The sequence below is a fragment of the Piliocolobus tephrosceles genome, chromosome 8, assembly GCF_002776525.5.
Source record: "Piliocolobus tephrosceles isolate RC106 chromosome 8, ASM277652v3, whole genome shotgun sequence".
NCBI lineage: Eukaryota > Metazoa > Chordata > Mammalia > Primates > Cercopithecidae > Piliocolobus > Piliocolobus tephrosceles.
In genome coordinates this window covers 2,242,109-2,253,297 of record NC_045441.1, presented here as the reverse complement: position 1 = coordinate 2,253,297, position 11,189 = coordinate 2,242,109, and the positions used below count along the sequence as shown (strand labels likewise).

Here is an 11,189-nt window from a genome sequence, read left to right as displayed (position 1 = left end):
TGGCGTAAACCCGGGAGGCGGAGCTTGCAGTGAGCTGAAATCCGGCCACTGCACTCCAGCCCGGGCGACAGAGCAAGACTCCGTCTCAAAAAGAAAGAAAGAAAGAAAGAAATTGTGGACCTGGGCCGGGTGCGGTGGCCCACGCCCATAATCCCAGCACTTTGGGAGGTCAAGGTGGGTGGATCACCTGAGGTCAAGAGTTTGAGACCAGCCTGACCAACATGGTGAAACCCCGTCTCTACCAAAAATACAAAAATTAGCCAGGGGTGGTGGGTGCCTGTAGTCCCAGCTACTCGGGAGGCTGAGACAGGAGAATTACTTGAACATTTGAGGTGGATGTTGCTGTGAGCTGAGATGGCACCACTGCACTCCAGCCTGGACATCAGAGTGAGACTCCATCTCAAAAAAAAAAAAAAAAAAAAAAAAAAATTGTAGACCTGTACAATACAGTATTCAAATCTGGAGCCAGACTACTTCAGTTCAAATCCAAGCTGTGCCAGCCCACTAGCTGTAAGGCCTTATGAGTTAGCCTCTCCGTGCCTCAGTTTCCTCATCTGATGGGCTGGTGGTGGTACTCTCTTACAGTTGCTGTAGAATCATACAAGTTTACAGTAAGTAAAGCACTGAGCACAGTGTTACTGTAAGTTTCCTTTTCTCCACAATTACCTAACTGGGTGAATATTAGTATCTCATTTCACAATGAGGAACCAAATTTCAGGGAAGATAATCGTGCATTTCAAACCTTTTCACCCATGTAGTTCTAAGGATGTATGTGTGTGTGTGTGTGTGTGCGGAGGGCATGCAAGGGTCAGGGAAGTTGCTTTTCCAAGGTTACCCAGCACGGCTGGGTGCGTTGGCTTACGCCCGTAGTCCCAACACTTTGGGAGGCTTAGGTGGGCGGATCACCTAAAGTCAGGAGTTCAAGACCAGTCTGGCCAAATGGTGAAACCCTGTCTCTGCTAAAAACACAAAATTAGCCAGGCATGGTGGCGGGCGCCTGTAATCCCGGCTACTCGGGAGGCTGAGGCAGGAGAATTGCTTGAACCCAGGAGGTGGAGGTTGCAGTGAGCTGAGATTGAGCCATTGCACTCCAGTCTGGGCAAAAAGAGTGATGCTCTGTCTCCATAAATAAATAAATAAAATAAAACAAGTTGACCCAGCAAAGTCAGTGCTTTTAAATTTTTAAATTTTAATATCCATAGGAATTCTGCTTTGTTTCCTAAATACTTCTGGTGTTTGCTCCCAACAATGTTGCTATAAAACAATGCTTTGGGAACATGAGCCTCGTCTATCCACTGGCTTTGAGACTCTCGAATACACAGTTGGTGTTTTGTACTCAATTTTTTGGACCTAATTTTTCTGCTTCTTTGCTTTTTTAAAATACAGCGTCTTGCTCTGTTGCCCAGGTTGGAGTGCGGTGGTAGGATCACAGCTCACTACAGCCTTGAACTTGTGGGCTCAAGCGATCCTCCCGCCTCAGCCTCTGGAGTAGCTGGGACCACAGGCGCGTGCTACCACGTCTGGCTGACTTTCTTTTCTTTTCATTTTTTTGAGACGGAGTCTCACCCCGTAGCCCAGGCTGGAGTGCAGTGGCACCATCTCGGCTCACTGCAACCTCCGGCTCCCGGGTTCAAGCGATTCTCCTGCCTCAGCCTCCCAAGTAGCTGGTATTACAGGCACGCGCCTCCACGCCCGGCTAATTTTTGTATCTTTAGTAGAGACGGGGTTTCACCATGTTGGCCAGGCTGGTCTCGAACCCCTGACCTCGTGATCCGCCCGCCTAGGCCTCCCAAAGTTCTGGGATTACAGGCGTGAGCCACCACGCCCGCCTTTTTTTTTTTTTTTTTTTTTTCAATTGTAAGAGATAGGGTCTCGCTTTGTTGCCTAGGTTGGTCTTAACTCCTGACTTCAAGCAATCGTCCCAACTGCGCCTCCTAAAGGGCTGGGATTACAGGCATGAGCCACAGGGCGGCCGCGGAGGACCTTATTTGAGAACCTTAAGCCAAATAACCAAGGGCTTTGATGCATAGATCAGGACGCTTCTCTCCAGCACGTGGTTTTCTCGCTCGGGCGGATGCACACACAGGGCGCCGCGGAGGGCTAGGCCTAGGAAGGCGAGGCCCCGGAAGGCTAGGCCCCGCCCCTCCGGACACAACGCCGCGCCTTCCTCAGCGATCTCCGCCCCCGAGACGCCCCGGGACGCCCCGCCCACCCACCGGATGCTCGGCATGTACCACCGGGTGCCTGGCGGGGGTGATCAGTCGGAGCGACCGGCTTGGCGCCTGCCTGTCCCTCTCAGCTTGAACTCCTTCCTTTAAGTGTGAGCCCTCAAGACTTCTAGAGGGGGCTCCAGGGGAGCTATCTCGGTTCCCCACGCCAGCCGTCTCTGTCCTCCTCCTCCTCCGGGCTTGGCAGGTGGCACAGTCCGTAGGCGGAGCCTTGGGGAAAGGGTGGTTGCAGCGGAGGACCGAACCAAGCGGTGAGGCGCGCGGAGTCTGGGGGGTCGCGGTAGCGGTATCCGGGCGTGAGGAGGTCAAGGCCCGGCCGAGGGGGCGGGAGGGCCAGGAAGCAGCCCAGCCCGGGGTGTACGCGACCTACGCTCGCTTCGCAGCCCGACTGTGGCCGCCTGGTCTGGCGCCTTTTCTGGACCCTCGGGCCTGGCTCCCGCGGCCAAAACCGACTCCAAAGTGTTGAGAGGGTTCCTCTTCCCGGGACGCGGCCTCCCTGGGCATTGGCAGACGATGCCCCGGTCAGACACAGCCAACTGACCACCCCGCCCACCCCCCGAGGCCGGACGCACGGATGCACACCCCGTCCTGGGAGGGACAGGCGCCCCTTCCCCTCCGCACCCTGCCGGGCCCCCCGCACCCCGTCGAACCCCCCTCCCCCCGCCGGCTGCAGGACGTGAGATGCAGCCACCACTAACCCTGGGAGGGACAGACACACGGACAGGCGCCCCTTCCCCTTTGCACCCTCCTGCGGACTGCAGAACGCCAAATACAGCCAACACTGACCCTGAGAGGGACAGACACACGGACAGTCGCCCGTTCCCCTCTGCACCCCGCTGCTGGCTTTTGGACCTCAGATGCAGCCACCACTTGACGTTGGGAGGGACAGACACTTTCCAGCCCCGACTGGCCCTGGGGCATGGATAGATATCCCCCTGCACACATGGCTGACCCCGGAACTCAAAGATGCCCCTGACTCTGGCCCACCTGCAGCCTGGCCAGCACCACGCTGCTGCCCTTACTGCACCAAAGCCCAAGGGTGACAGACTTTCAGCTCCGGAGGCCTGGTGGTTTCAGCCAGACTCTCATCTGCCCCTTTCAGCCCCGGCAGCAGCGCTCAGGGCCCCACCTAGACCAAAGCTTTGATCCGTCCCTGCAGAACAGACTTCTGGTCTGGGGATCATGGTTCTCCTGGTCTGAGATGAAAGTTCTGGGGCCTCTTCCCAGGCCTGAGCAGGCATGGCGGGCTGCTGTGACTAGAACGAGCTGGGTCTGCAGTGGGCATTGAGGTTTGGCTCTCACATTGCCTTTGCAGGAACTGCGGCCTCACCATGGACCCCGAATGCTCCCGGCTGCTCCCAGCTCTCTGTGCTGTTCTGGTAGATCCCAGGCAGCCGGTGGCAGATGACACCTGTTTGGAAAAGCTGCTGGACTGGTTTAAAACGGTCACTGAAGGAGGTAAGGAGGTGGTGCTGCTGTTTACTGTCTATCCAGAGAACAGACGCAGAGCCTGGAACAGGGAGCAGGGACCGCGTGGGGACTCCCCTGTCCTGGAAGAAGGGCAGAAACTGCAAATCAAATGTCTTTCCTTCACTTCCTAAAGATTATCTGTGGCAGACTGAGGGCAAGTCAAGATGAAGCCCGAGAGAATTATCTGGAGAGTTAGAGCTTGCAAGTCAGCCAGTTCAGCAACGATCAGGGCATCCCAAGGTTCAGTTCTGTGGAAGGCGTGAACAAACTTATTTTATTGTTGTTCTTATTGTATTTAGTGTGTTTAAGACATCAGGTTTGTTTTCTTTCTGATTATGAAAATAGGGGTTGGATGCAGTGGCTCACACCTATAATCCTAGCACTTTGGGAGGCTGAGGTAAGCGGATTGCTTAAATCCAGGAGTTCGAGACCAGCCTGGTCCAACATAGCAAGACCTCATCTCAAAAAAAAAATAACAAAAATTAGCTGGGCCTGGTGGCGCACCTGTAGTCCCAGCTACTCTGGAGGCTGAGATGGGAGGATCCTTTGAGCCCGGGAGGTAGAGGTTGCAGTGAGCTATGATTGTGCCACCGCACTCGGACCTGGGTGATAGAGACCCTGTCTCAAAAAAAAAAAAAGTAATTCATGTTCTTTAAAACATGAACAAAAGAGTAAAGAGGAAAATTAAACCATCAACCCTTTAATTTCCTCCCAGCCTTTTTCATGACACATCATAAAGCTGTATTTTTCTGGGAAAGAAATGAGGTCATACCGTAAATATAATTTTGGTGTCTTGCTTTCTCTCTTGCCGTCATAGTGAGTGTTTTCTCCACGTAATATGTTAATGTTATTGACTACATGTTATTTGCTATAGGAGTGGACCATAATTCATTGAATCCCTCCACTGTTGTTATTAGATGTTTATATTTCTCATTTTTCATTATTTTAAGTAGTGTCATAGGTTGGGCACAGTGGCTCACGCCCGTAATCCCATCACTTTAGGAGGCCAAGGCAGGCAGGTCATTTTAAGTCAGGAGTTCAAGACCAGCCTGGCCAACATAGTGAGACATTGTCTCCACTAAAAATATAAAAATTAGCCGGGCATGGTGGCATGCGCTGTAATCCCAGCTACCCACGAGGCTGAGGGGAGAATGGCTTGAACCCAGGAGGCGGAGGTTGCAGTGAGCTGAGATCGCACCACTGCACTCCAGCCTGAGCGACTGAGAATGGACTCCGTCTCAAAAAAAAATAGTGTCATCATGGCTTTCCTTTTACATAAATATTCTTGCGTGGAAATGTTCATTTTTATGATTGATCATTGCGTTGGGATGGACCGCATGTTTTTAATTTCTTCTATTCTTTACTTTTTTTGGTTTACCCTGTTCTTTTACTCATTTTATTTTTAAATTATATTGTATTTTTTTTTTTTTAGGATGGGGTCTCACTGTATTGCCCAAGCTGTTTTCGATCTCCTGGGCTCAGGCAGTCACCTGCCTCTGCTTCCCAAAGTGCTGTTTACCCTCTTTTGAGCTAAATATCTGGATCTTCCTTGTTTTCTAATACATTTAAGGCCAGGCGCAGTGGTTCATGCCTATAATCTCAGCACTTTGGGAGGCTAAGGCAGGTAGATCACTTGAGGTCAGGAGTTGGAAACCAGCCTGGCTAACATGGTGAAACCCCATCTCTACTAAAAATACAAGAATTAGCCTGACATGGTGGTCCATGCCTGTAATCCCAGCTACTCGGGAGGCTGAGGCAGGAGAATCACTTGAACCTGGGAGGTAGAGGTTTCAGTGAGCCGAGGTAACGCCACTGCACTCCAGCCTAGGCAATGGAGTGAGACTCTGTCTCAAAAAAGAGAAAATATATATATATATATGTGTGTGTGTGTGTGTGTGTATGTATGTGTGTATATATGTGTACGTATATTTGTGTGTATATATATTTAAGAGTGCGTTTCTCTAAAAGTATAACTTTAGCAACATCTTACAAGTTTTACTATGCAGTACTTTGGTTGTAATTTAGTTCTAAGTATTTCATGCTTTTCATTCTGATTTTCCACCCACAAGTTATTTAAAAGAGTATCATTTAGTTTCAAAATGTGGATTTCTCCAGTCTTTTTATTATTGATTTTTAATTTATTTTATGGAGGTTAGAAAATGTATGTTTTGAATCTTTATAGCTATTGAGACTTTTATTGAGACATAGGACCCAGGCGAGTTTTCTCAGTGTTCTAGAGATTTCACTGTATGAGTTTGATGTTTTGGTATTTGAAGATCTTCAACTGTGGCCTAATTTGTAGTCAGTTTTTCTTTACTTTCTTTTTCTTTTCTTTTTTTTTTTTTTCGAGCCAGGGTTTTTCCGTCACCCAGGCTGGAGTGCAATGGTGTGATCACAGCCCACTGCAGCCTCGACCTCTTGGGCTCAAGCAGTCTGCCTGCCTCATTCTCTTGAGTTGCTGGGATCACAGGTGTGTACCAGACCCAGCTATTTTTTTTTTTTTTCCTCATAGAGATGAGGTCTCACCATCTTGCCCAGGCAGCTTGGAACTCCTGGTTTCAAGCAGTCTTCCCGCCTGGGCTTGCCAAAGTGCTGGGATTACAGGAGCGGGCCACCATGCCCGGCCTGTATTCAAATTTTAAGAAGTATTTTTCAGTAGCTTTATTGAGATATAATTTGCATACCCTGCAATTCACCCACTTAACGTCTACCAGATCCTTCTGTAGTTTGTAAGCATGATAATTTTTTTTTTTTTTGAGACCAAGTCTTGCTCTGTTGCCCAGGCTGGGGTACAGTGGCACGATCTTGGCTCACCGCAACCTCCGCTTCCTGGATTCAACTGATTCTCCTGCCTCAGCCTCCTGAGTGCCTGGGATTACAGGCACATGCCACCACGCCCGGCCAATTTTTATATTTTTAGTAGAGATGGGACTTCACCATGTTGGCCAGGCTGGTCTCCAACTCCTGACCTCAGGTGATCCCTCCACCTTGGCCTCCCAAAGTGCTGGGATTACAGTGGAGAGCCACCACACCCAGCCTAAGCATGATAATTGAGTGTTCAGGTGCATGTGTGAGATGTGGCACCGTGGAACCGTGGTATGATGTCGGTACGTGACCCGTCTGACATGAGAAAAAGACAAAATAAATAAATAAATGGTATCAATTCAGCAGTTCTTAGTAAATTTATAGGGCTCTGGAATCATCAGCACAATCGAATTTTGTTCTCCTAAAGAAACCGAGTCTGCATTCACAGTGAGTTCCTGTTTCCTCCTCCCTCCCAGCCTCTGTCATTTCTCCTGCGCTGTACTTGATGGAGACAGTGTAGTTTCCACACTTGTTCATTAGTTCAAACCTGCTATGTTCTTGCTAATTTGTTTGCTTGTTTCTGAGAGGTGTGTAAAAAGCTTACACCAAGGTCATGGATTCATGACTTTTCTTTGAGTTGCATCCTTGTTTTTGCTTTACATATTTTTTTCTTTTTCTTTTTCTGAGATGGAGTCTTGCTCTATTGCCCAGGCTGGAGTACAGTGGCATGATCTCAGCTTACTGCAGCCTTGACTTCTTGGGCTCAGATGATTCTCCCACCTCAGCCTCCCTGATAGCGGAGACCACAGGAGCCCACCACCATGCCCGGCTAAGTTTTTGTATTTTTTGTAGTGATGGGGTTTCACTGTGTTGCCCAGGCTGGTGTCAAACTCCTGGGCTCAAGCAGTCTGCCCCCGCCTCAGCCTCTCCCTGGGATTACAGATGTGAGCCACTGTGCCTGGCTTTTTTTTTTTTTTTTTTTTGGAGACAGGGTCTCACTTTGTCACCCAGGCTAGTGTGCAGTGGCGTGATCACGGCTCACTGTAGCCTCAACTTCCTGGGCTCAAGTGATCCTCCCATCCCAGCCTCCTGGATGGCTGGGACTGCAGGGACACACCAGCACACCCAGCGAATTTTTTTGTATTTTTTTTGCGGAGACGGTTTCACCACGTTGCTGAGGCTGCTTTACACATTTTGACGTTAGGTTAGATATACCTAGATGTAGGAATGTTGTGTCTTTCTGGAACTTCTCTGTGTGATCAGTGAACTTTCTTCTGAGTGAATACTGCTTTTTGCTTTACAGCCCATTTTGTTTGCTATGACTGTTGCTACACCATCTTCTTTAAAGTTAGAATTTCCCTACTGTATCTTTTTCTCTCCTGCTCCCAGTCTTTCCCATTGTTGCATTTTATTGTTTTTAGAAACACCGCATTGCTCGTTTTCAGTGTTTAATTTAATCTCAGCAACTCTTTCTTTTAACAGATGAGTTCGATCTCTTTAATTTGTCGAGGCGACTGTTAGATTCAAATTCTTTTGTATTTTTTAATTTCCTGTGCCTTATCTTTGTGCCTTTATCCTCCTTTTCTGCCCTCCATCGGATTGATAAAGCTTTTTTTTTTTTTTAAATCTTTCTTCTTCTGGTTTTGAAGTTATACATTCTATTTATGTTCTTTTTTTTAGACAAGTTCTTGCACTGTTGTCCAGGCTAGAGGACAGTGGTGTAATCACGGCTCACTGCAGCCTTGACCTCCTGGGCTCAGGCGATCTTCCCGTCTCAGCTTCCAGCGTAGATGGGATTACAGATGTGTGCCCCCACGCCCAGCGAATTTTTTTTTTTTTTTTTGAGACGGAGTCTCGCTCTGTCGCCCAGGCTGGAGTGCAGTGGCTGGATCTCAGCTCACTGCAGGCTCTGCCTCCCGGGTTCACGCCATTCTCCTGCCTCAGTCTCCCAAGTAGCTGGGACTACAGGCGCCTGCCACCACGCCCGGTTAGTTTTTGTATTTTTTTGGTAGAGACGGGGTTTCACAGTGTTAGCCAGGATGGTCTCGATCTCCTGACCTCATGATCTGCCCGTCTCAGCCTCCCAAAGTGCTGGAATTACAGGCTTGAGCCACTGCGCCCGGCCTCCCAGCGAATTTTTATAGAGAGAAGATCTTCTGTGTTGCCTAACCTGGTCTTGAACTTTTGGGCTCAAGTGATCTGCCCACCTCAGCCTCTCAAGATGCTGGGACCACAGGCTTATTTATGTTCTTTAGTGGTTACCCTTATATTTTTAACATGAGAACTGGATTTTTTAAAAAAGTCTGAAGTTAATTAGACTTTCCATTCTCTACCCAGGCAACTGAAGGATCTCAGAGCACTTGACCTTCAGGCCATCACAAGCTTCTGTTATTATTGTTTAGTATTTTAAATCTGTTTTGTTTCAAAACCTTCAACAATGATTTTTTAGTTTTGAACTCAGTGGTTTTTTTTTTTTGAGGCAGAGTCTTGCCCTGTCACCAGGCTGCAGTGCAGTGGTGCAATCTCAGCTCACTGCAACCTCCACCTCCCAAGTTCTAGCAATTCTCCTGCCTCAGCCTTCTGAGTACCTGGGACTACAAGTGCACACCACCACACCCGGCTAATTTTTTATATTTTAGTAGAGGCAGAGTTTCACTGTGTTTGTGAGGATGGTCTCAATCTCCTGACGTCGTGATCTGCCTGCCTCAGCCTCCCAAAGTGCTGGGATTACAGACATGAGCCACTGCCCCCCGCCTTTTTTTTTTTTTTTTTTTTTTTTAGAGACAGGGTCTTCCTCTGTCGCCCAGGCTGTAGTACAGTGGTACAGTCATAGCTCACTGCAGCCTCGAACTCCTGGGCTCAAGCGATCCTCCCGTCTCAGCCTCCTGAGTAACTGGGACTACAGATGTGTGCCACCACTCCAGGCGAATTTTCATTTTATTTTATTTTATTTTTTTGTAGAGACAGGGTCTTGCTTTGTTGCCCAGGCTGGTCTTGAACTCCTGGGCTCAAGTGATCCTCCTGCCTTGGTTTCCCAAAGTGCTGGGACTACAGGTATGAGCACCTCACCCAGCCTGCGGTGCTGATTCAGGTGGACTCAGTGCTTTTTGAGTCCTGGCCTGGTTCTCCTCCTCTGCATGCTCCTCACTCTCCTTCTTACTGAACCACATTCTTTCTACAAGAGCCTTTCACTGGGAAACTCTCCCAGCCTTTGCCTCAAAATATCTTTTTCACCACTGGTGCTTTTAAGCAATAGCGTAGCTAGGTATAGAAATACAGGGTGCCACGTCTAGAGAGCAATGCCTGTTCCATTGTACCTCCTTGCACAGAGCGCTGTCTAAGGAAAAGTACCAATTTGAAAGGTGAAAATGCTCTTCCACTTTTTGTTTTATTTTATTTTATTTTTGGAATGGAGTCTCGCTCTGCCACCCAGGCTGGGGTGTGCGGTGTGCGGTGATGCCATCTCGGCTCACTGCAACCTCTGCCTCCTGGATTCAAGCGATTCTCCTGCCTCAGCCTCCTGATTAGCTGGGACTGAAGGCATGAGCCAGCACACCCGGCTAAGTTTTTGTATTTTTAGTAGAGACAGGGCTTCGCCATATTAGCCAGGCGGGTCTCGAACTCCTGAGTTCAAGTGACCACCCGCCTCGGCCTCCTAAAAGTGCTGGGATTACAGGCGTGAGCCACTGTGCCCAGCCTGGTCTTTCACTTTGATTTGTATTTCTTTTTCACTGTCAGTGAGGCAGAACATTTTTTCAGCATTTTTGGCCATTCACCTGTTGTGCAAGGTGAAAATGTTCTGCCTTTCACCTGTTAAGGTATTGGCTTTCTAGTTTTTCTGCCCTTACCGAATTAAAATTATGAGTCATTTGCCATATTTGTTGCAGATATTTTTTTCCCAGTTGGATCCCTAAATCTAACACCCTGCAAGAAAAGAGTCTGGGAATTGCTAGGAGAAGAGCGGTCATCCAGGGGGACACCTGGTGCTGTGCCCCAGGTAACCCCTGGGCTGGGCTGTCCCCACAGAGTCCAGTCTCGTGCTGCTGCAGGGGCACCCCTGCCTGGTGGAGCTGCTGTCCCATGTGCTGAAAGTCCAGGACCTGAGTCCTGGGGTCCTCTCCTTCTCACTGCGCCTGGCGGGAACCTTCGCAGCCGAGGAAAACTGCTTCCAGTATCTTCAGGTGAGCCTGGGGCCTCCCACCTGAGTGTCCCGTGGAGAGGTGGGCAACCTTCTCCTCCTGCAGCCAGGTGGGGCATTTGTAGCTATCACCATCCCATGTCCCAGCAGCCTGCCCCGACCCTGTGTCCTCGCCAGAACTGCATGCTTTTACCCCTGACTGTAGCCCCCTTTGAAAAATTCTCCCGGAGTGATGCTGGGGCTAAGGAGTTGAGATTTTTTGGAATAAGATGACTGGGATTGGCTCCCAGCTCTGATCAGCTGTCTGACCTTGCCCACGGCCGCAAGCCTCCGCTCCTCCCTAGGACGGAGATGAGGGTCGTAGCTGCGCCGTGGCCTCCGTCTCTTCCTAGGACGGAGATGGGGGTCGTAGCCACGCCGTGGCCTCCGTCTCTTCCTAGGATGGAGATGGAAGTTGTAGCCGCGCCATGGGGTTGTCATGAGGACCAAACGAGACCGCACATCCTGCACCTCCAGCGACCCAGCCTACAAATGAGTGAATGACTAAT

General features: G+C 49.5%; 1 protein-coding gene and 1 pseudogene across 4 annotated transcripts in view; both read left to right on the top strand.

The window, feature by feature from the left end:
• Positions 1-2,214: 2,214 nt before the first annotated feature.
• The window catches only part of BRAT1 (BRCA1 associated ATM activator 1), an 18,080-nt gene continuing 9,105 nt past the window's right edge, over positions 2,215-11,189 (top strand). For 2 of the 4 annotated variants that reach the window (XM_023188473.1, XM_023188474.1), the window contains exons 1-3: positions 2,266-2,479; positions 3,544-3,686; positions 10,530-10,684. In XM_023188473.1, coding sequence (XP_023044241.1) covers positions 3,560-3,686; positions 10,530-10,684 — 282 coding nt within the window. In that variant the 5' untranslated portion in view covers positions 2,266-2,479; positions 3,544-3,559. Of the gene's footprint in view, positions 2,480-3,543; positions 3,687-10,529; positions 10,685-11,189 lie in introns of all 4 variants that reach the window. The other 2 variants (XM_023188475.1, XM_023188472.1) reach the window with 2 other exon arrangements.
• On the top strand, positions 6,729-6,824 carry LOC111523736 (annotated as a pseudogene).